This window comes from Schistocerca piceifrons, chromosome 3, assembly GCF_021461385.2.
Source record: "Schistocerca piceifrons isolate TAMUIC-IGC-003096 chromosome 3, iqSchPice1.1, whole genome shotgun sequence".
NCBI lineage: Eukaryota > Metazoa > Arthropoda > Insecta > Orthoptera > Acrididae > Schistocerca > Schistocerca piceifrons.
Window position 1 is genome coordinate 327,174,188 of NC_060140.1, and position 26,685 is coordinate 327,200,872.

The 26,685-nt window shown below is 39.2% G+C and overlaps 1 protein-coding gene across 1 annotated transcript in view; it reads right to left on the bottom strand.

Moving 5' to 3' along the window:
- Positions 1 to 26,685, bottom strand: part of LOC124789492 — a 52,105-nt gene that overhangs the window by 15,916 nt on the left and 9,504 nt on the right. Inside the window, exons 2-3 of the mRNA XM_047256872.1 lie at positions 10,082 to 10,327; positions 2,001 to 2,048 (exon numbers count right to left, since the gene is read on the bottom strand). Coding sequence (XP_047112828.1) covers positions 2,001 to 2,048; positions 10,082 to 10,322 — 289 coding nt within the window. The 5' untranslated portion in view covers positions 10,323 to 10,327. The remainder of the gene's footprint in view (positions 1 to 2,000; positions 2,049 to 10,081; positions 10,328 to 26,685) is intronic.

The following is a 26,685-nucleotide window of genomic DNA, read 5'->3' on the forward strand; positions in this document are numbered from 1 at the left end:
AGTTAAAAACTTGACTCTTCATAATGATTTTAAGAGCTTTGGTGCTTGTTTAGATCTATTCACACACGTACTCTAGTCAAAAAATTGTGCCCTACCTACAGGTTCTGCAACAGATGTTGATCAGATAGCATTAAGAGATTTCACAGATAAAGTGGGAGACTGTGAGCAGTTTTATAGTACAATTTCTCTCAAAGGTTGACTGTAGAACTATGTTTTAATGAAATGCCTCCAATGCCACTGTTCTACTGCATTCAGATGGTTTAAAAGAGGAATTTCATTTTTACACATACGTCTGAATTAACAGACACTCTTGCCAATCCACAGCTGTAAAAAATACTTCAAAATCTATTCACTGACTGCAAATTCCTTGGCATCAGCTGGTAGATTTACTACCCAAGAGTGACATATGAAAATTTGTGTTGGACCGGGACTTGAACCTGGATTTCCCACTTACACGAGCAGTCGTCTTAACCTCTTTGGCTATCTGTGCTTGCTCCCCAGACCAACACAAACTTTCATATATCATAAATTTTCATATGTCACTGTTAGGTAAAATGTAAATGTCGTGTGACTAGGGCCTCCCGTCGGGTACACCATTCGCCGGGTGCAAGTCTTTTGATTTGATGCCACTTCAGCGAATTGTACATTGATGGGGATGAAATGATGATGATTAGGACAACACAACATCCAGTCCCTGAGCGGAGAAAATCTCTGACCCAGCCGGGCCTTGCGGATTGACATTCTGTCACATTGACCACTCAGCTACTGGGGGCAGACAATGTTAGGTAGTAGATATATATGTAATACAATTGAGTTCAAGGAATTTTCAGCCAGTGAATAAATTTTGGAGGAATTTTAGACTCAGAGGTGCAACCCATTCAGGTCGACTTTCTTCACTGGTCACTGAAGAGAATGCTGCTACACTATTTAATGTAATGGAAGAAAGACAGTTTGAGACATGCTGACAAATGCAGAATTTATTGTACTGAACTACACTTGAAATTCACAATCTTGCTAAGACCACTTAAGCAAGAGTTGTTCTTTGTGGATCCCAAACATTGGCAGTGGAGTAAGTAGTACATCATGTTCCGTAGTGCAATCAAATACACAAAATATTAGAAGAATAGTATGTAAATAAATGTAATTACAAGTGATAAAATGTGTTATGATAGTTATGGTGAGTCAACTAGGTCAAAAAACAAATAGTTGGTATTTGAGAGAAGCAAATGGTGGCAGTTTTCTTTCTCAAAAGATGAATGTAGTGAAAGTTATTTCAAAAGTGTAAAATGCAAACATCTGTTTGTGAAACTGACCTTGTGCAAACTGTAACTAAATAATACGGTTTGTGAATACATGTTACAAGTGGAATATATGAATTTAAACTATGTTGTGACTGGCAGAGTCCAGGGAGAGATTTTCAAGGGCACAAATGGTTTCAAAAATACTGAATACCAACTGCAGAGACACTCCACTAAGTCTTGTGTAAAATAGAGAAATTGCTGTCATAGATCAAAGTCGAGTAGCCACTATTGGTCTTATCTTGAGAGAGAAGATTCTTCAGTTGAAGGGTACTAATATTAGACACAGGAAACAGATAACAAGGTGTCACTGATTGAGAGATCCATAAGCATCTTTTAAACACACTACTAAACATTGTATCACTAAATTCCCGTTTTCCTTTACAAACAATAACAATTTAGTACATATGACTATGATGGATACCTATGAACAGCAATGATGGACTTGGGAACTGACCAATAGAACATTAGATTTTGGGAACACAGACTTGATAAGTTGACACTTAGGTGAGGTCATAGATGTACAGTCTAATAATCTCAAACTAAAATGATCGAAAGCTGTAGAATACAAAAATGAAAATAGGTTTCCATTTCATAAAATTATTGTTAGTTTTCTTTTGCACCTCTCGTGAATGAATACAAAAGACAAAACTAAAACAAAGCACATGTTCGAGCAAATAGACAAACTAAAGCCATACTCACAATCAACCCTCTTGTACCAGTCTTCAAATTTCTTTTCATAAACGTACTCTGCAATTGAAAAAAGATAATATTATTCCTGTCTTTTGAATTAAAAAATATATTGCGTGAAAAAAACAATGAAAAATATTTACACTCTAAACTCAAAACTGAATAAATAAAAATTAAAAAAAAAACTATGTCATGGGAACTTATTACATGCAACACATAAAAAGTTTCACATACAGCTGAATAATATTTAAAATAATGGAGAAATTGCAGTATCAACAAAAGGTAATTTTGATAACAGCTTAAATACTTCTTAGTATGGTAGTTAATACATCACAAGCAAATCATGAACTTTCCTAATGCACATATAGCTAAATAATACATAGACAACACAAAAAATTAAAAAAGCTTTAGTTCTCTGTACACTGTATAGATAAGAACACCCTTAACACAATGAGTGCCATGAGGCCACTCCTGGTGCTGCAGAGCCACCTACTGTGACCACTGATGCTCACAATTCAGCCAACATGTTAAATGAAGTGGAAAAACTTTTACTATTACCACAAGAAAATGGAAAGTAATTTCCATACATACCACCAGGCTGGTGAAAAGTCATATATCCTGGACTTAGTTGTTTTACCATTGTGCACCCTGTTGCACTTAATGAAAGACATTGACTACATCATAAACTAAACCAAGGATAAGGTATTTACAATATTTTGTAGAAATAATTGGTCATTCATTCTATGTTTTAGCTCTGCTATGAATTTGACATGGAGTTTCTGGATAATGGAGACAATCTGATGGAAACAAAAAATGTGTTCTTAAGCATAAGTCCTCAACTACTTAGTTTCCATGCAACATGATGCCAAGCTTCTTTATTAAAAAAGGTATTACCATTCTCCATAACATTATCTGTGGTATGCAGCATCCCTTCAGCACTGTGGTTATGAGCAGATGGTACTACACTGAAGAGCCAAAGAAACTGGTACACCTGCCTAATCATGCAGGGCCCCTGTGAGCATGCAGAAGTGCTGCAACATGGCATGGCTTGGACTTGACTACTGTCTGAAGTATGCAGGAGGGAATTGACACCATGAAACCTGCAGGGCTGTCCATAAATATGTAAGAGTATGAGGGGCTGGAGATCACTTCTGAACAGCATGTTGCAAGGCATCCAGATATGCTCAATAATCTTCATGTCTGGGGAGTTTGGTGGCCACCAGAAGTTTTTAAACTCAGAAGAGTGTTCCTGGAGCCACTCTCTAGCAATTCTGGATGAGTGGGGTGTTGCATTGTCCTGCTGAAATTGCCCAAGGCTGTCATAGTGCTCAATGGACATGAATGGATGCAAGTTATCAGACAGGTGCTTACATACATGTCACCTGTCAGAGTCATATCTAGACGTATCAGGGGTCCCATATCACTCCAACTGCACACGTCCCAAACCATTACAGATGTTTTGTTGAATGGTTCGCATGCTGACACTTGTTGATGGTCTGCATTAAAATCTGCACCAGGTTGTGGAATGGTTGCACTCCTGTCACATTGAACGATTCTCTTTAGTCATCATTGGTCCATTCTTGTAGGATCTTTTTCTGGCTGCAGCGATGTCGGAGATTTGATGTTTTAGCGATCGAACAACTACCCCAGACACTTGTCTTATTTAGGCATTGCTGACTGCAGTGCCATATTCTGCCTGTCTACATATCTCTGTATTTGAATATGCATGCCTGTACCAGTTTCTTTAGAGCTTCAGTGCAATAAGGGTTCAGTATATAACTAGGTTTTCTTTGTGGTTGCTTGCTGGAAGAAATGGATTAGCAGTACAGAGGGTGATTTATTTTATACATGATGGAACTCTAAACCATGTCATTACAGTGTGGGGCTACTTCAACAACGTCTTCTTCAATTGGCCAGTCACACACAGTGATGCAAAACATGGACCATACAGCCATTGTATCTCAACCCCCCAATCTTCTACCTACCTGTGTGTATGCAGGAGGGAGGGGGATTATGTGACAGGTGTCCTATAAAGAGCCTGTATAGGCATGCCTGCATTGGAGCAATACGTTCATGCTGCTTGCAGTGCTATTCAAATACAGGTTGGTGCACTTAAGTAAGCGCAGCAGTCAATGTTGCTGAGAGTATGCCAATACCGCAAGGCCCATGAAGCTATTTAAAACCACTGCACTAGGCCTCTAACAGAATTTTGTCTATTGGAATGTACTGCACAGACTGGTGCACAGATTGAGTAAAATGGCTACTAGTATGGAAACCATGCTTTTTTTTCTAGATACACTTTCATCAGACCTTCATTTTCCTCTCATGAGTCGTCTTCCTGATATTTTCCAATTAGTTAAAATCACTCTGTACAGTAAACTTCAGAGGAACACCCTACAGTGAGTCTTCACCTTTTCTCATAATATATTTTAGTACCCTGTCCTAGGCATTGTTTATAACATACTCAATGTCTCTGTCTCTGATTATGGGCATCATAAAACTTAATGAGAAAAACTAAAATATTAAAGTATCATCACTTGTATTGCTGAAATGTTGGGAAATAGAAGATCATGTTAACACCATGGAAATACCTCTAAGTTTAGAGTGAGAGAAAATCAAATATCATGTACACTCTGGTCTGCCAAAGTTGTTGAAAACTAATAATGAGCCCAAACTAATCACATCACATATAGTGAAGGCTATAGCTAAATAAGCTTATCGTTGGTTCACAGTAAACAACTTAACTTTTAATCTAGCAAAAGTATACAAATCAATGCTAATTACAGTAATTTCTATAGCCTAGATATACGCTGCATGACAAAAAATGTGCGGCACCCAAGATGGCAAGGTTGCATGCCAATGTAAAGTTTACATGTACACACCACTGATAGGTATGTATATGATTAGTATTACAATTCTTTATTATAGGTAAAATGGCCACCAGGGTCCATATGTGTTGTTCATGACTGGTGTTGTTAACAGGCATGGTAAGGTATACAAGAGGTGCTTTACAGTGTCAGATGTTAAGTGATCACTGTGAAGGACACCAAGATGTGACAGAATTATCAGCACTTGATAAGAGTTTGAAAGGTGCCTCATTGTGGGTCTCCATTTGAACAGCTGGTCAAATTGTGCAGTATCCAGAACTGTAGGCCATTGAGATGTGACAGTGGGCCACTGTTGAACTGTATGGGAATATGAGGGCAAGCATACTGTTCAACAAGGTTCTGGCTGATCACATCTGTCTACTGCAAGGGGTTCACTTTATTTTGCACCAAGCACATCTGCACCTGTCGCCTGAGAACAAGTACTGGACTAATTGCACTATACTGTGTCACTCTGCACTGTTGGTTGGAGACAAGCAACAGTCAAACTAGGGAATTACTGTCCCCATGCCTAGGCTGCCATTAATACCATAACACAAACAGTTGCATCTGGAGTGTTGCCAAGATTGAAAGCATGGACTGGTTATGAATGATGTCACATTGTGTTCAGTGATGAATCGCAGTTTTGCATTCCCTGGATGAACATTGTTAGTGAGTATGGTTGGGCAACCAGTGGAGAAGTCTCATTTTTCCAATATTTTGGAGAATCACAGCAGTGTTATTCCTGGCATCATGATGTTAGGAGCCTTTGGGTATCAATTCAGGTCATAGATGGAATTAATTAAGGGAACTCTGACAGCCCAATGGTACATTACAGGTATCATGGTGCCATGTTTCAGCAGGATGCTGCTTTTTCACACTTGGCATGTGTCTCTATGAACTGTGATAGGTAACTAGTTTTGAACCTTACAGGTTCATTTTCAAGACTGGCCTACTGAGGCTGCACTGACAATCAAAATCTATTAGTTCGATTTTGACTTGGTAACAGGCATGTGTGGACTGTGGCATTCATTCTGCAAACATTTATGGAACACGTGTTGCCACTCAATATTCATAATTAAGATCAGGTAGTGTCAGTGCAGCATCAGTAGTTCTGGCTTGAAAATGAGCCTGAAAGGTTTGAAACTAGTAACCTAATAAATATTGCAACTGTTGACAGAACCATTAATAAATAATTTAAGACAATAATAATTTGAATAAAATATTTCAATTCATATGAATTTGGCTGAGTGCTCCTTGGTCATTGTAAAGCCATGTGGTTGCTGAACTCACCTTCGTAAAACCATGATATCAGCTGTGATATCACTGGTACCCAGGCCATCACTGTATAATGTAATGTTCTCATCCTACATCTGCCAGGCTCATGCAACCTCATGATGGCCATGTTCCATGCTCTATTCAGATGCAAACTGCTGTCTTTACTGGTGGTGTTGTTAGATATTTTGATCCCTATAATGATTTTTTTATACTGTCCCAGAAAATGTTAGCCCTCAGGATGAGAGAGGTGCACTTAGAAGGAATTTCATGTCCATTCTCCAGTGCATGTTCACCTACCATTGATTTCTGTGGATAGCATAATCACATACACCTCTTTTGCTCAATCCGCCATTGTTCTGTCATTCAGCTGGTCGCCCCAATATATATTGACTGCTCTCACACATTATTTCATAAAAAAGGTGAGAATTCTGCAGCCTACATTATCATTCACAGACTTCATGAGTCAGTGTATTTTATCTGGAGGCCTGAAGAATGACTTGATGTTATACCTCTGCAGGAGCTAGCTAATCTTCCTATTACTGAGCTGCAAAATTTCAAAAACACAAGCTTTTTACTGTACTTCTTTGCAGTGTTCTGCTTATGAGTACTTCCTGAAACTGCATGTGATAATTATTTGTGGTTGTGGTGGCTCACATGAAAATCATTTTGTAAATGGTTTATTTTCTTGTGGAATCCAACAGCTTTCCCACGAAGCACCAGAGACCCTAGAATTAAGTGCTTTTGTGCTGGATGGCAACAGCAGCTCAAAGTGTGCACATACCTGTCCATATGACTGAGTTTTCTGTGTACACTGTGGCTGAGGTACTCACTGGGATTATGGCAGATGAGAGTATTACGGAAAAGCAGAGCTATCATTTTTCTCAACTTCAATCACGGACTTAATGTGGTCATGGATACTAATGAGATGTTCCAAGAACTCTCCCAGTTTTTCAAACCTGAATGCTCAGACAATGAATATAGCAGTAAAAACAACCACTTTTGTGGCAGCCATGTCTAAAACGATATCCTTGAAGTTCTGCATGGATAGTTTAGCTACAGTTGAAGTGAATGGGCATCCCATCACACCACTATCCATCTGATCATGTCGTCAAGGAATTGAGAGAGCAGATCTATCTCTGACAGGAGTGCAGGTGGATAATGACATCACATCAAATCTGATCATAAAATAACTTTCTCCAAAATGCAGATGTTTAACTCAGCTTACACGTCACTGATATTCTTTATGTGATGCATGCTGTGTCTCATATGCAAAGTAAGAAGACTGGCAGGGATTCTATATTCATATCTACAGGCATACTATGCAAGACACCGTGTGATGCATGACAGAGGGCACCCTTTACTACTAGTAGTCATTTCCTTTCCTGTTACACTTGCAAATAGAGTATGGGGAAAATTACTGTCTATATGCTTCCATATGAGCCCTAATTTATATTTCTTATTTTCATGATCCTTATGCAAAATGTATATTGGTGGCAGAAGAATCATTCTGTAGTCACCTTCAAATGTCGGTTATCTGCATTTTCTCAAAAAGAACATCATTTTCCCTGCAGGATTCCCATTTCAGTTCACAAAGCATCTCTGTAAGACTCAATAGCTGACTGAATTTACTGGTAACATGTCAGACAACATGCTTCTGAAATTCATCATTGTCTTCATTTAATGCCAAACACTCAAGCAATATCCATTAGTCACTTACTCCAGTGCTCTATATATGATCTCCTTTACAGAAGAACCACTATTTCCTAAAATTTGCACAATAAACCAAAGTTGCCCATTGGTCCTCCGTACTACCATCCTTATGTGCTCGTTTCATTTCATATTGCACACTACATATCTGCTCATTTACATCAGCTTATATTTTTCTACATTTAGAGCCAGTTGCCATTCATTTCACCAACTAGAAAGTCTGTCTAAGTAATCTTGTATCCTCCTACAGTCACTCACTGATAACAACTTCCCATAAACCACAGCATAGTCAGCAAACAGCTGCAGATTGCTGTTCACCCAGTATTTCAGATCAGTTATGCATATATAGTGAACAAGAAGGGTCCTATCACACTTCCCTGGGGCACTCCTGATGATACCCCTGTCTCTGTCAAACATTCGCCATTGAGAATAATGAACTGGGTTCTAATACTTAAGAAGTCTTTTGAGCCAGTCACATCTCTGGGAACCTAATCTGTATGCTTGTATCTTCATTAACAAGTCTGCAGTGGGCCACCATGTCAAATGATTTCCAGAAATCTAGTAATACAGAATGTGCTGGTTACCCCTCATCCACGGTTTACAGATTATAATGTAAGAAAAGAGTCAGCTGAGTTTTTCACAAGCAAAGCTTTCTAAATCCATGCTGATTTGTGGACAGCATCTTTTCTATATCAAGGAAATTTATTATATTTGAATTGAGAATATGTTCAACAATTCTGCAGCAAACCGATACTAAGTATATTGGTCTGTAACTTTATAGGTCTGTTCTTTTACCCTTATATACAGGAGTCACCCACACTTTTTCCAGTCATTTGATATTTGCACTACATAATTGATTCACAACAAATGCAAGCTGAGTAAGGGGCCAATATCATAGAGTACTCTCGGTAAAACCAAATTGGGGTTCCATCTGGACCTAGTGACTTACATGTTGTCAGGTCCTTCAGTTGCTTCTCTATACCTGTAATGCCTATTACTATGTCTTCCATGTGGGAGTCTTGCAACTGTCGAATGACAGTATGCCTGTACAATCCTCCTGCATGAATGATTTCTTCACTGCAAAATTTAAAACTTCATCTTTCCTGTTGCCTTCTTCTGTTGCCACACGAGACTAGTCAATGAGTGACTGGATAGAAACCTTCAGCCCTCTTAGTGATTGTACAAGGAGCAGAATTTCCTCAGATTCTCAGCAAGATCATTGCATAGCATACCACTGTATGCTCTGCACATGGATTTTTTTTGCAGATACATGAATTTCTGCTAACTTTTGCCTGTCATGATCTGTGCAATTTTTTTTTTTCTTAACGGAGAGTGCTATAGTCTCTGTTTCCTCAGCATTTTCTGAATTTTGTTAAAGAGCCACAGTGGGTCTTTCCGATCCTTAATCCACTTACTTGGCAGACATTTCTCTGGAGCACAATTTCCATCCATTTAAACTTAGTTCACAATTCCTCCACATCAATCATACTGGAACTAGAGAACATTCTTTCAGTGGCTGAGTAGGATGCTATGAAATGCTTATCTGCTCTTTGCTGCAAAAATACTCTCAGAACCTTCTTGATGGACTTATTAATTTTTGAACCATCATCACTATGAAGACATCATGATAACTAATCACTGTCTCTATACTGACACTATCAAAATGGTCAGGCCTGTTTGTAGCTACAAGATCTGAAATATTTCCATTGGGAGTGGACTGTTGAACTAGCTGCTCAGGACAATTTTCAGTAAATGTATTCATAGTACTTCACAAAACTGCCCTCCCATACCATATGCAGTGAATCCCTAGATGTCCTAGTCCATACTCAGTAGGATGAAGTCGCCTCCAACTATTATTGCATAATCTGGTTTATTTCCATGCTGCTGAGCATCAACTTTATTTGAATGATTCTAAAATGGTCAGGAAATGTTCTTTCAGTCACTGAATGATTGCAAAATAGCTCTAGAGTGTTCCTATCAAGTCAATGCAAGATTTAATAGTGTTCTACAAATACCTCCTATAACCCTTTACTGATCAGAAGAGTATTTTTTCATACAATATCAACACATTCTGTGTGAAACTCTTTTCCAAAACTGTGTTCTCACTTTGCTACTTCTCCATGCATAAGTATTGTTGTATAAGTAGTGTCACAGGTTATTAAAAAGCAAGATAGCTGAAAGCTTATGAAGCAAAATTTAATAGGTACAGTTGAATGCTCAGTATTATGGTAAATAATTGTTTACCTTGACATTTCTCACTGCATGTTTGATGGTCCGTTGCAGGTCCTTTTTCTGCACATACCTCAGAACATTCCCGACAGTGGGGAGAATGTTTAGCAGCACAAAATTCAAACAAACTGCACTTAATCTCACCACATGGTTTAACTCCAACACCATACTGAGGAAGTGCATCACTTACTTCAATGTGTGTAATACACACATGCAGAAAAAAGCAGGCAGGCCACAGAATTGCTTTCTGGAGCATGATTTCTGTAAAAAAAGGAAAGAAAATAGAAATTAGGTTTAATAAATTGCCTACATTATTTGGGGTTACCACTGGATTAAGAAAGGTGCAATAAACTATGTACATGATAACACTAAAATCTTAATGTACTGTGGATAAAAATTATAATGATAACAGTTGAATGTAGCTTTCAATGGTTTCCAGGTTGCAGGTTATATGTAAGAACAACAGTAACTGAATAATAAAAACATTGATTATAGCATTGCCTATGGCTGAGTTGCTGTTTTAAATTAATAATTATATCTCATAAACTGTTACAAGAATGCTGTAGCTCAATTGAGAAATCTATGAACATGTACGAATAAACATAAGATGATATATCTAAAAACAAAGATGATGTGACTTACCAAACGAAAGCGCTGGCACGTCGATAGACACACAAACATACACACAAAATTCAAGCTTTCGCAACAAACTGTTGCCTCATCAGGAAAGAGGGAAGGAGAGGGAAGGACGAAAGGATGTGGGTTTTAAGGGAGAGGGTAAGGAGTCATTCCAATCCCGGGAGTGGAAAGACTTACCTTAGGGGGAAAAAAGGACGGGTATACACTCGCACACACACACATATCCATCCACATGTGTGTATATGTGTGGATGGATATGTGTGTGTGTGTGTGTGTGTGTGTGTGTGTGTGTGCGCGCGCGCGAGTGTATACCCGTCCTTTTTTCCCCTAAGGTAAGTCTTTCCGCTCCCGGGATTGGAATGACTCCTTACCCTCTCCCTTAAAACCCACATCCTTTCGTCCTTCCCTCTCCTTCCCTCTTTCCTGATGAGGCAACAGTTTGTTGCGAAAGCTTGAATTTTGTGTGTATGTTTGTGTGTCTATCGACGTGCCAGCGCATTTGTTTGGTAAGTCACATCATCTTTGTTTTTAGATATATTTTTCCCATGTGGAATGTTTCCCTCTATTAATTCATATTAAACATAAGATGATTATGACGATATGATGTACAGTGTGACCCATGTAACTTAACCATCCCAAATATCTTTTGTCCAGAAACAAACATAAAAAATGTATCAAGTAAATGTTTTGTTATCAGGAGATATTAACGAACATGTTTGTCTTTCCTGTAACTTTGTTCATTATGAAAATATGAACAGCAGTACATCTTTTTTAAATGACACTCTATATTTTTTATTCAGTAATATATTTCTTCTCCTCAACATCTGTTGAATAATGTATCACACTATAACATGTAAACATCACATTACAAAAAATGTAAAACAAAATTGACTTTGACTCTCCTGTACTAGCAGATGTGCAAGTAACCCATGCACCAGTCCTTCAGTCAACTGTCTTCTGTTGAAGGGTGGTGTGAGTACAACGTACACTAATGAAAGGGAGGTGAAAATGTAACTCATCTGTGGAAAACAGTAACTACAATAAAGTTTTCATAATTGTGTTTCTATTTGTTTATGGTCAACTGTCTGACAACGGAGAGTATTTGTTAGCAGGACAGTAAGAGCAACAATGTTTTCTTAATCATATTTCCATTTGTTTACTGTGAACTCCAGTAAGTGAATGAGTTCATGACTTCTGGTACTAACACTGTGTACTACTACAGGAGGGTCAAAGTCAATTTTCTGTTACATTTTTAATAACATTATGATTACTGGATTACTGTGATACATTTCCCAATAGATCTTGTGGAGAGGAAGTGGATTACCAAAAAAATAAAAAAAAATAAAGGCTGCTCTTTAAAAATGAAGATTGCTGTTTATATCTTCACAATGAACAAAGTTGCAAGAAAGGCAAATATGCTGGCTAATGAACCCCTGGGAGACAAACAAAATTTGTTTCATGCGTTGTTTTTATTTTGTTTCTGGGCAAAAAGATGTTTGAGGTGGTCAAGTTAAATGGGACATCCTCATAGTGGAGATGTTGATTTGCAGATAGTCACAACAAAGAGATTGCCACACAAGTAAGCTTTTGGTCAAAAGGCCTTCTTCTGAAGTGGACAACACACACACACACACACACACACACACACACACACACACACACAGAGAGAGAGAGAGAGAGAGAGAGAGAGAGAGAGAGAGAGAGAGAGAGAGAGAGAGAGAGAGGGTGGGGGGGGGTGGGGGGGGGGGAAAGGGGGGGGCATATACACAAACAAAACTCATACACACAGAAGACCACTGTCTCTGGCCACTGAGACCTTACTGCAAGCAAGTGTGCAGTTTGAGAGAGGCAGTTTGTATGGTCGAAGTAAGGAGGAGGCCAGGGTGGGGAGGGGGAAGTATTGTAGGGTATGGATGGCAGACAGCAAAGTACTGCCTGTGGGAGCATGGGGGTTGTGGTGAGGATAGAGTAGGGCAGCTAGATGCACCTGGGAGGTTATACAGATGCTGGATGAGGGGGGGGGGGGGGAGGGGGGTACGAAGAGAAATAAAAATACTGTGGGTTGATTGGTGGAATAGAAGGCTGTGTAGTGCTGGAGTGGGAACAGGAAAGGGGATGGATGGGTGTCTAATGAAGGTTGAGGTCAGGGGGGGGGTATGGGAATTCCCGCCTGTGCAGTTCAGAAGAACTGGTGTTGGTAGGAAGGATCCAGATGGCACAGGCTGTGAAGCAGTCATTCAAGCTCAGAACACCATGTTGGGCAGTGTGCTCGGCAACTGGGTGCTCCAGCAGTTTTTTGAGCACTATTTGTCAGTGGCCATTCATGCAGACAGACAGCTTGTTGGTTGTCATGTCCACATAGAACACAGCACAGTGGCTGCAGCTTAGGTTGTAGATTACATGACTACTTTCACATGTTACAAAAGGGCAGTGTCATTTGTACTTAGGTTATTCATGTGCTCATGGGCACATGATATGAATTAACAGACTTCAAATGTGGAATGGTAGTTGGAGCTAGATGCATGGGACATTCCATTTTGGAAATCCCATTTTGGAAATCATTTCAGAATTCAGTATTCAGAGATACATAGTGTCAAGAACGTGCTGAGGATACCAGATTTCAGGCATTACCCCTCACTATGGATGACACAGTGGCCAACCGTCTTCACTTAATGACCAAGAGCAGTGACGTTTTGTAGACCATACCAGTGGGCCCCTAGATGACTGGAAAACTGTGGCCTGGTCATATGAGTCCTGATTTTAGTTGATAAGAGCTAATCATAGGGTGTGAGTGCGGCACAGACTCCATGAAGCCATAGTCACAGGTTGTCAGCAAAACATTGTGCTAGCTGGTGGTGGCTCGATAATGGTGTGGGATGTGTTTACATGAAATGGACTGGGTCATTGACTGGAAATGGGTATGTTCAGCTCCTTGGAGACCATTTGCAGCCATTTATGGATTTCATGATACCACACAATGATGGGATTTTTGTGGATGACAGTGCACCATGTCACAGACCAACAACTGTTCACAGTTGGTTTGAAGAACATTCTGAACAGTTTGAGCAAATGATCTGGTGACCCAGATCAAGCAACATGAGTCAATCGCACTTATGAGACATAATCAAGAGATCAGTTTGTGCAAAAAAAAAAAAAAAAAAAAAAAAAAGAAAGAAAGAAAAACTGCACCAGCAACACTTTCACATTTTTTTTTTATCAGTCTACTGACTGGTTTGATGCGGCCCACCACGAATTCCTTTCCTGTGCTAACCTCTTCATCTCAGAGTAGCACTTGCAACCTACGTCCTCAATTATTTGCTTGACGTATTCCAATCTCTGTCTTCCTCTACAGATTTTGCCCTCTACAGCTCCCTCTAGTACCATGGAAGTCATTCCCTCATGTCTTAGCAGATGTCCTATCATCCTGTCCCTTCTCCTTATCAGTGTTTTCCACATATTCTTTCCTCTCCGATTCTGCGTAGAACCTCCTCATTCCTTACCTTATCAATCCACCTAATTTTCAACATTCGTCTATAGCACCACATCTCAAATGCTTCGATTCTCTTCTGTTCCGGTTTTCCCACAGTCCATGTTTCACTACCATACAATGCCGTACTCCAGACGTACATCCTCAGAAATTTCTTCCTCAAATTAAGGCCGGTATTTGATATTAGTAGACTTGTCTTGGCCAGAAATGCTTTTTTTGCCATAGCGAGTCTGCTTTTGATGTCCTCCTTGCTCCGTCCATCATTGGTTATTTTACTGCCTATGTAGCAGAATTCCTTAACTTCATTGACTTTGTGACCATCAATCCTGATGTTAAGTTTCTCGCTGTTCTCATTTCTACTACTTCTCATTACCTTCATCTTTCTCCGATTTACTCTCAAACCATACTGTATACTCATTAGACTGTTCATTCCGTTCAGCAGATCATTTAATCCTTCTTCACTTTCACTCAGGATAGCAACGTCATCAGCGAATCGTATCATTGATATCCTTTCACCTTGTATTTTAATTCCACTCCTGCACCTTTCTTTTATTTCCATCATTGCTTCCTCGATGTACAGATTGAAGAGTAGGGGCGAAAGGCTACAGCCTTGTCTTACACCCTTCTTAATACGAGCACTTCGTTCTTGATCGTCCACTCTTATTATTCCCTCTTGGTTGTTGTACATATTGTATATGACCAGTCTCTCCCTATCGCTTACCCCTACTTTTTTTAGAATCTCGAACTGCTTGCACCATTTTATATTGTTGAACGCTTTTTCCAGGTCGACAAATCCTATGAAAGTGTCTTGATTTTTCTTTAGCCTTGCTTCCATTATTAGCCGTAACGTCAGAATTGCCTCTCTCATCCCTCTACTTTTCCTAAAGCCAAACTGATCGTCACCTAGTGCATTCTCAATTTTCTTTTCCATTCTTCTGTATATTATTCTTGTAAGCAGCTTCAATGCATGAGCTGTTAAGCTCATTGTGCGATAATTCTCGCACTTGTCAGCTCTTGCCGTCTTCGGAATTGTGTGGATGATGCTTTTCCGAAAGTCAGATGGTATGTTGGCAGACTCATATATTCTACACACCAACGTGAGTAGTCATTTTGTTGCCACTTCCCCCAATGACTTTAGCTTCCCCCAATGACTTTAGAAATTCTGATGGAATGTTATCTATCCCTTCTGCCTTATTTGACCGTAAGTCCTCCAAAGCTCTTTTAAATTCTGATTCTAATACTGGATCCCCTATCTCTTCTAAATCGACTCCTGTTTCTTCTTCTATCACATCAGACAAATCTTCACCCTCATAGAGGCTTTCAATGTACTCTTTCCACCTATCTGCTCTCTCCTCTGCATTTAACAGTGGAATTCCCGTTGCACTCTTAATGTTACCATCGTTGCTTTTAATGTCACCAAAGGTTGTTTTGACTTTCCTGTATGCTGAGTCTGTCCTTCCGACGATCATATCTTTTTCGATGTCTTCACAATTTTCCTGCAGCCATTTCATCTTAGCTTCCCTGCACTTCCTATTTATTTCATTCCTCAGCGACTTGTATTTCTGTATTCCTGATTTTCCCGGAACATGTTTGTACTTCCTCCTTTCATCAATACTCTGAAGTATTTCTTCTGTTACCCATGGTTTCTTCACAGCTACCTTCTTTATACCTATGTTTTCCTTCCCAACTTCTGTGATGGCCCTTTTTAGAGATGTCCATTCCTCTTCAACTGTACTGCCTACTGCGCTATTCCTTATTGCTGTATCTATAGCGTTAGAGAACTTCAAATGTATCTCGTCATTCCTTAGTACTTCCGTATCCCACTTCTCTGCGTATTGATTCTTCCTGACTAATGTCTTTAACTTCAGCCTACTCTTCATCACTACTATATTGTGATCTGAGTCTATATCTGCTCCTGGGTACGCCTTACAATCCAGTATCTGATTTCAGAATCTCTGTCTGACCATGATGTAATCTAACTGAAATCTTCCCATATCTCCCGGCCTGTTCCAAGTATACCTCCTCCTCTTGTGATTCTTGAACAGGGTATTCGCTATTACTAGCTGAAACTTGTTACAGAACTCAATTAGTCTTTCTCCTCTTTCATTCCTCGCCCCAAGCCCATATTCTCCTGTAACCTTTTCTTCTACTCCTTCCCCTACAACTGCATTCCAGTCGCCCATGACTATTAGATTTTCGTCCCCCTTTACATACTGCATTACCCTTTCAATATCCTCATACACTTTCTCTATCTGTTCATCTTCAGCTTGCGACGTCGGCATGTATACCTGACATATCGTTGTCGGTGTTGGTCTGCTGTCGATTCTGATTAGAACAACCCAGTCACTGAACAGTTCACAGTAACACACCCTCTGCCCTACCTTCCTATTCATAATGAATGCTACACCTGTTATACCATTTTCTGCTGCTGTTGATATTACCCGATACTCATCTGACCAGAAATCCTTGTCTTCCTTCCACTTCACTTCACTGACCCCTACTATATCTAGATTGAGCCTTTGCATTTCCCTTTTCAGATTTTCTAGTTTCCCTACCACGTTCCAGCTTCTGACATTCCACGCCCCAACTTGTAGAACTTCGTTGATTATTCAATCTTTTTCTCATGGTAACCTCCCCCTTGGCAGTCCCCTCCCGGAGATCCGAATGGGGAACTATTCCGGAATCTTTTGCCAATGGAGAGATCATCATGACACTTCTTTAATTACAGTTCACATGTCCTGTGGATACACGTTACGTGTCTTTAATGCAGTGGTTTCCATTGCCTTCTGCATCCTCATGTCGTTGATCATTGCTGATTGTTCCGCCTTTAGGGGCAATTTCCCACCCCTAGGATAAGAGAGTGCCCTGAACCTCTATCCGCTCCTCCACCCTCTTTGACAAGACCGTTGGCAGAATGAGGCTGACTTCTTATGCCGGAAGTCTTCGGCCACCAAAGCTGATTATTTATCAAAATTTAGGCAGCGGCGGGGATCGAACCCGGGACCGAAGACGTTTTGATTATGAATCAAAGACACTACCCCTAGACCACAGGTGACATAGTTTTCACAATTATGCATGTCTATAGAGGCAGCATGGCTCAGTATTTCTACAGGGGACTTCCAACTACTTGTTGAGTCCATGCCACAACAAGTTGTTGCATTTTGCCAGGGAGAAGGACATTCAACATGATGGTAGGAAGTATCCCATGACTTTTTTCACCACAGTGTAGTTGGTCATGGTGATCAGGAAGGAAGTCATAGGCTTGGAATCCATCAGGCATTGGGAAAAGTAGTGTTTGCAGTGTTTGATATAGGTAAGGCCATGGACATTAGGGATGTTATCATAAAGGGAGGTGGTATCATTAGTGATTAGGAGGGCACTGTGTAGTAAAAAAACAGGAACTGTGCTGTGGGGCATTCAAGGAGGATACGGCTGGTGTCTTTTATACAGGAGGATAGGTTGTAGGTAATAGGCTGAACGTGTTGGTCTGCAGTGGGGTCAAAGTAACTGACCACAATAGGGTGTCCTGAGTGGTTAGGTTTATCGACTTTAGGAGGCATGTAGAAAGTAGGGATGCGGTGTGTGGTAGATAGGAGAGAGGCAGACTTGGGAGAGAGGTTCTGAGATGGGCCTAAGGATCTGAGGAGAGATTGGAGATCTTGTTGGATTTCTGGAATGGGGTGGCAGGATTTATAGCTGGACAAATCTGGCAGCTAGCTGGGTCCTTCTACCAGGTAATCGGTGCAGTTCAAAACCCTGGTGCTGGAGCCTTTGTCAGCAGGTAGGAGTATGAGGTCGAGATCAGTTTTTAGGTGGTGGATTGTGGTTCTTCCAGGGGATGTAAGGTTAGCTTACTTGTTGAGGTTTTGGGGAATGATGGTGGGGCAAGGTGTGAGATTAAGAAATTCTGAGAAGCCAACAGCAGTTCATATGGGGGCAGTTGGGAGGGGGGATCACAGTTGGATGAAGGAGTAACTGAGTCACACAGTGTTCATCATTGGTTTTGGGTTGTGTCTGACTAGGAGGGTTGGTGGCGAAAAGATTGCTTCTCCCATCATGTGCAGTTGCTTCCAGTCTAGTCTTGGCAGCCAGAGACAGTGGTCATATATGTGTGTGTTTTTTTGTCTACTTCATAAGAAGGCCTTTTGGCCAAAAGTTTACTTGTTTATCAGTCTTTTTGTTGTGCTTGTCTGTGACCCAACATCTCCACTATATGGAGAGTAGCATTCCATCATTTTCTAATATTGTCATTATTCCATCCACACTTTTATATTGTTTGGTTTTAAATGGAATATCCTGTATACTCAGACTTCTATCAGAAAAAAGGAAGTCAAAAACAGTGCTATACTTTCTATAGATGTATAATTTCTTGACAGCATAAATGATAATTAGAAAATAATGTCTCCATCTCACAAACACAAAAGGTTTTACTTGTGTGAGAAAAAGAGGAAAAGGGAAAATAAAAAGTTATTATTTCTGCAAAACTGCTGTTTTTATATTTGAATAATAGATTTAATGAAACAAAGAAAGATAATATACACTGAAAGGATAAATTTCTGTGGCACATAGGCTTTACATTATTAAGGGGGATGCCCTGAAGTTTGAGAATACTTCTTTGAGATATAAGTAATTAGCTCTCTTCATTTGATTCTTTGTATTCCAACTATAATTTTCCATTAACATACAAATTCACTTAAAATGGAACATTACCTTACTCAGTGTCCTTATGATACCAAACCTACCTCACCCTTCCTCGTTTTGTTTCCCCCCCAACCATATTATGATCCATTTGTATTTATTTATTTATCCTGTGGATCACATATTGTACAAAGTACACATGACATAGGACAAGTCATTTTTCTTAACAAATATGTAGTTTGGAGAAAAAAATAGGCAATGGACTGCCATTTAAAAAAATGTACACAAAATTGTTCATTGATGAATATAGTAACTTCACATACAGAGAATACAAACAATTTACATGGGGAACTAAGAAACATGTAGGCAATGTAGTGCTACTTTAAATTTACACAAATAATCACTGAGATTACAGAATAGTGAAAATGTCAACTGGAAACACAACAGAAGGATAATGTCATTTAAAAACTACATTAAACATGAAATTAACATTGAGATTTCACAGACAATTAAGTTTTAATACTAATAGAATGTGTACTTGTACATTCAAAAAGCGAGTTAAAAAATTTTGGGAAGTGAAACTGAAACATAGTTATGTATAGTAGAAATTAGGTTATTATTTTGCCTACAGAATGTTTTACTCTAATCACAGTATTTTACAAAGGAACTTTATAATTTTTCATTTCCAGGAATTCTTGTACTGAATAGAAACAGTGCTTTGTCAGAAATGCCTTTAGTTTATTTTTAAATATTGGATCTGGAGCAGTTTTTATTTGTTCTGGAATTTTATTGTGTAATACGACACCCAGATGAGTTATATATTTTTGGTATGATGATGTCCTTGAAAAAAATTGATGGATATTAGATTGCCCTCTGGTATAATGAGCGTGTATATCATTGTTTTGGATTAATTTGCTTGTTCTTGAGAGGTATTCCCTGGTGAATAGGATTGTTTCTTGAATGAATAGGGATGGGATGCTTAGAACATTAAGTTTTATAAATTGACATTTACAGGATTCCAGCTTTTTGAGGCCACAGATTATCCTCAGTGCTCTTTTTTGTAGTTTAAATATATTTGTGCTGTGAGTTGAATTTCACCAAAAGATGATTCCATAGCAGAGCAATGAGTGGAACTGCGCATGGTATGCTTGCATTAGTGTGGATTTACTTGTAGTAGATTTTAGTATTCTCAGTCCATAGCACAATGATGAGAGTTTCTTTGATAAGTTGTTTATATGTGTGTCCCATTTTAAATTTTGTTGGACCCATAGACCCAAAAATTTTGTTGCATTTACATTTTCAATTTTATCATTATTTAACTTTACTTGGATAGTGTTTTGATTGGATGTGGGAATTAGATGGAAGTTGATACATACAGTTTTCCCACTATTAACAATTAGGCCATTTTTGTTAAACCACTCCGAAAGTTTTTTCATAGAGTTATCAGATATTGTCTGAAGAGATTCAGGGCTAGATCCAGTCAACACTATGCTTGTATCTTCTTTGTGTGCCAAATATACAAACAAATGTATAGAACTGACCTAGCACCATTGTATGCTAACTTGTTTGTAGATCACCTAGAGAATTCCCTTCTTCCCCACTTGATACCTAAACCCTTGTTTGGTGTAGATACATTCATGACATCTTCCTGATGTGGATTGATGACATGGATAGCCTTTGCTCCATTCTCCAGAACATCAACATCTACTCTGAAATATGCTTCATCTGCTTCTTCTAACTGAACAAGCTACCTTCCCAGATTTTGTGAATTTTACGTCTCAGGTGATTCCAAAAATACCTCTGCTCACATCAGCTGTATCAAATGGAAAATTCAATTAAGAAAACTGTTAAATTACAAGAAGACAGAGTGGCTGAACAGTGCTTACTCTCAGGATCTGAAATTCTGAATACTACTGGCAGAAACACTAAAAGCAGAAAAACCGATTCCTAGCTTTCTTAACATGCATATCCTTTCCTTAGGAAGGAAAGAAGTGTTGGTTGAAGAATGTTCAAAAGGAGAGACAGATATTCAGAACCCACACTGGGAAGGCCATCTATGAAACACAGAAGAGGCAACGACACCATAGGACCATGTTCCATAGGGCCTGCCTTATTTTAGCCGTGGGGTTCCACAATTAACTCCTTGATTTTCTGAACTTAGAGTAATTTGAGAAGTTCCTTTTTAAATATTTAGGGTTCTTAGACAGGCAGCCTGGCAGCTGCAAAATGCTTGGCTAATTTATCAGTGATGGACATTCTCATAGGTTCAACCCTTGTACAATTAAATGCTCAGTGCTGTTCCCTAACAGAAACAAAGTTGTAACCAAAAAAGGTTGGCTAATTAATGACATTTTCTAGTTCCTCTCATGTTACAGAAAGCGTTGTGCATACCCAGTGTAGTGACAGTACTGCAGATTCCAGCACTGTGCTCAGGTTTGGAGAAAACAGTTCCATCCCCCTACAGTTATATATAATGTAGTTCCCTTCAGTTCAGAACACCTTCCAAATATTTCCCAGAGCCCCATGGCTACTTCAACAAGCACAGCAGCCAGCAACATCATAATCATCAGAATTCTGTTGGCTGCATTCTCAAAAATTTTGGAAAGAAGTGAAATATGTCTTGAAATAAAGATGAATTTTGATTTTTACAGATGGAATAACTATTGCACATTTAAGCCTATCAGGAAATCTGCATTAAATCACTGATAGACTACAAATATACCTCACAATGATTTTAAGAATATTTTGATAATGATGGGTTTCTATTCACCATAAAGACGACACGCTGAGTTGCAGACGGCCACAATGAAAAGACTACACATTCTGCCAGAGCCTTCTTCAGAAAGGAAACACACATACATTCACACAAGTTAGTGTACTTCACTCTCACATGACCATTCCAGCCAGAATTCTGGCTGGAGTGGTCTGAGATGCCAATCCTGTATCTGTGAGATGTGCTTGCTAGTGTGACTGTGTGAAGAATGCTTTAGCAGAAAGCTTCATGTGAACAGTTGTTTCATTATGCCTGTCTGCAATTCAATGTGTCATCTTTAAGGTGAGTAGCAATCTATCCTTTCATAATAAATATTCTTGATATTTCAACCTGGAATTTTCCTTCAGAATGATTTTATCAAATCTACTCAGTGATAAATACTCTTCTGGTAACACCATCACCATAACCAGAAAAAATTACCACTTCTAAGGTGCTGAAAAACTTTTGTATTTTTTTAATAGCTGCAGTATTGAACCTGAAGCCCATCTGCAAAGAAAAATAATGTCTACTGTAATAAATCTAAAGTTTTTGTATTTGTATATTTATTAATGGATGAAATGGCTGTTTACACTCTGAAGAAGTAATCACTGAAGCTTATGAACAATTATTTGTTTTGTTATTTCTGTCATGTCTGTTACCTGAGGACTTAACAAGTACCACAATCATTTCACTCCTTTCCTTTTGGTGAATCTCTGTGTTGTTGTAGTGGTTTTCAGGCTGAAGACTGGTTTGATGCAGCTTTCCATGATACTCTAGCCTGTGCAAGCATTTTCATCCCTTGATTAAATGCTTCAGCCCACATCCATATGAAACTTTTTACAAGTACTGTACTAGTCTCTTGGTCACCTGGTGCAAGTTTTTCACGTACACTGCACTTCAATACTAAACTGATGATTCCTTGATGCCTCAGAATGTGTCATATCCACCATTCCTTCTTTTAGTCAAGTTATGCGTCAACTTCCTTTTGTACCAAGTTCTAATCAGTACCTCCTCATTAGTTACATAATCTACCCATCTAATTTTCAGCATTCTTCTGTAGTAAAACATTGAAGAAGTTTTTCTTTTCTTCTTGTCAGAACTACTTATCAGCGGCATATCACTCCTGTGTAAGGCTACATTCCAGACAAACACATTCAGTGAAGACTCGTGAACACTTATGTTTGTATCCAATGCTAAAAAATTTCTCTACTTCTGCCATCATAAGTTGCTTTACTGCCTAAATACCAAAACTCAACTACTACATTTAGTATCTCATTTCCTAATACAGTTCTCTCAGCATTGCCTGATTTAATTTGATTACATTCCATTACCCTCATTTTACTCTTGTTGATTTTCAACTTACACCCTAATTTCAAGATTGTCCATTCCATTCACTTGCACTTCCAAGTCTTTGCTGTCTGTGACAGAATTACAAAGTCCCTGTATAAGAACAAATTTCCCTTATATACAATGGTGGTAAAAAGTAAAGTCATATGACATTGTTGACTGGGAGACCCAAAGGGCAGCTTCAGCCACCTAATTAGAAAGTTTTTTTCCTATCCTTCTTGCACAATTGCCTGTTTTCTTCAAGAAGTATGAGAATTGTGAGTTTAATTGTATCTGGTAACTGTAGGTGACTGTAATGTGTGTGTGTGTGTGTGTGTGTGTGTGTGTGTGTGTGTGTGTGTGTGTGTGTTTTTAGTGTAGTGTCGGTAGTGCTGTCTTTGTGTTGGACGATGAGAGGAGAAAGAGGATGAAACCTGGTGCTGGCACATAGCCTTCTCATCTCAAATAGCACAAAGAGGGCTGCCAAGTTTAACACCCACATTTGACAGATGGATCATCATCAACAGTGTAACATGGCCTCACTTCATGAGACACTGGAAAGAGGTTTGGAATTTAATTCAGGACATTGCACAAAGACTGGTGATCAGGGACTTTACATCACCAATTCTCGTCCCTTTTGCTATAAAGGCTATGGGGAAGCAGCCAACAGCGTGTGGCATACCCAAGCAGTTACTTATCCAAGTACTGTCCATGCCTGGTGTTGCTTAATTTCAGTGATGTCACAAGAACAGGCGTATTCCACGGGTCAAGGCTATTGGATACTGTCATGGTCATTTCATGAGATGTGTGTCGGAGGAAGTAACATGATGCTTCACATCAAATAATGTTGCTTTGATTCTATTGTGCATAATAGCAACAGACAATCAATACCATAAGGCCAAAATAAGAATTAAATTAGTAAAGATAAACTTCTGCAGAAGTGATTACACTTAATAACACAAAATTAAGAAATTGAGAAGTGAAGGAAGGTATTACTCTTAGAGTTAGTTAAAGTTGTTTCGCTGTTTAGGTATCAAACATATTGTTAAACAATTTACTTTACTATCATGTGTCCTCTATGTCACTGACTTTGAAGATGTGCTGGTGACTAAGAACCCAAAATAACTTATCTGTTGAAATAAATTAAAATATGACCAAGACTTCAGATTTCATGTTGTTTGACTCTTCTTGGAAATAGTGCACCCAGAATTGTAAAACAAATCCTTCTGTTGTGCTGCACAATGCCTCTCTTTTAGTTTCTTCCCATGGAACTGAAGAGCATCCCCATGATGCTCTTGCACTTACTACACAAATTTGTGTTAAAAAGCACTTTGCTTTCCATTGTATCCTCTCTACATCCTTTATTAATATTACGTGGTAAAGATCCTAGACTGATGGGCTGTACTCAAAACCCAGTCCAATAAGGTTTTTGTAAGGCATATCCTTTGTAGAGAAAACACATTTCTGTAGACTTCTTCCTGTGAATCTCAGTTTGGGATGTTTTTCCACGCCTGTTTTTGTGTTTGTTCCACTTTGAACTCTTTTCAGCCAAATACTCTTAAGGGTAGGATGTTTCACATATGATACAAGCACATATTCCTAGTTCTTGCAGGATGTGTGCCAGTTAGGTCCCTTGGCAGACATCACATGAGGGAAAGGCTATTCTGCCTAAGTGAGCATAAACTAAGATGCAATGTGATTACATTAAGCTTAACTTTATTTGGTCAAAATGATGTCCTGCAACAAGAGCAGCCCAGTATCTTTTGTAAAAAAAATGTCAAACACTTGCTGAATTTCAGTTGCCAAAATTCTTGAAACTACAAACCGAGTACTGTCTTCTAGCTCCTTAAGTATATGTGGATTGTTTCATACACCTTACAATTTACCATTCCCCTAAAGATAAAAATCATGGGGATTTAGATTGGTGTGAGGGATGACAAAGTCAACTATGTTACCATCAAAAACACCTAACAATACTGTCACTGAAATAGTGACTGTGTCCTGCATGAAGTAACTGCATCTTTTCATTAACTATAAGTCTCTGAATAAATATTACAATTCACTGAAAGGACCAAAGTCATGGAATACCTCCTAATATTGTTTTGGACCTGGCATGATGCAGCAACTTAATGTGGCATAGAATCAACTCATTGTTGGAAGCCCCCTGAAGAAATATTGAGCCATGCTACCTCTAAAGCCAGTAAGAGTGTTGCAGGTGCAGGATTCTGTTCATGAACTGATCCCTTGATTATGTCCCGTAAATGTTCAATTCATGTCGATTGATCAGGGTGGCCAAATCATTCACTTGAATTGTCCAGAATGTTCTTCAAATGGATTACAACAATTGCGGGCTAGTGACATGGCACATTGTCACCCATAAAAATGAATGGCTGCAAATGGTCTCCAGGTAGCCGAACATAACCATTTCGATATGAAGATTGTATCTGTTCTTTCAGACATGTCTGAAAGAACAGATACCGTTGGTGATCTTGCAGCTCTCAAAGAATGAAATTACAATGAAATCTAGACCATTAGCTGCTTACAGGCATTGATAAATATCAACAGGAACAGTTGAAAATGTGTACTCCAACCAGGACTTGAACCCGGGATCTCCTGCTTACAAGGCAGATGCTCTATCCGACTGAGCCAGCAAGGACACAGAGGATAGTGCGGCTGCAGGGATGTATCTCTGGCATGCTCCCCGTGAGACCCACATTTCCAACTTACTCTCCACACACTACATTTATAGTGCCCCTGCCCACTATACTCATTACTAGTGGCAGTCAGTGTACCAATTCCCGTAAGAGTTTGAGCAATATGAGTACATCTGCACTGAAGAAGATCATTAGCCAATAAGCCTTATCTATATGAAGATGGTATCTGTTCTTTTGGACATGTCCGAAAGAACAGATATACCGTTGGTGACCTTGAAGCTCTCGAAGAATGAAATTACAATGAAATCCAGATCATTAGTTGCTTACAGGCATTGACAAGTATCAATGCGGACAGTTGAAAATGTGCGCTCCGACTGGAACTCGAATGGAGGAGAGCCTGGGTTCGAGTTCCGGTCGTGGCACACATTTTCAACTATCCCTGTTGATATTTATCAGTGCCTATAAGAAGATAATGATCTGGATTTCATTGTAATTTCATAACCATTTCCAGTCAATGATCAGTTCAGTTGGACCAGAGGATCAATTCCATCCAATGTAAACACAGTCCACTCCTTTATGAGGAGACAACCAGCTCGCACAGTACCTCATTGACAGCCTGGGTTGACAGCTTCTTAGGGTCTGCACCATACTCGAAAACTACCTCAGTTCTTATCAACTGAAACTGGGACTCATCTGACCAGGCCACAGTTTTCCAATCATCTAGGGTCCAACTGATTTGGTCATAAGTCCAGGAGAGGTGATGCACACAGTGTGCTGTTAGCAAAGGCACTTGTGTCAGTCATTCGCAGATTTCATCACACTATGCTAATGGATATGTCCCACATTGATTTCTGTGGTTATTTCACTTAATGTTGCTTGTCAGTTAGTGCTTACAATTCTATTGCAATGCTACTGCCCTTGGTCATTGACCTAAGACTGTCAGCCACTGTGTTGTCTGTGATGAGAGACAATGCCTGAAATTTGGCATTACCTTGTTCAATTGCACATCAGCAGTTATGTTTGGTGGAAAAAGATTGCTTAAATAATTTGTTTTGCACTAATTGCACACCACACTCCTTCTCCACATCATGCAGAAGCTCTTGATGTGACAGGTGAGGATTTT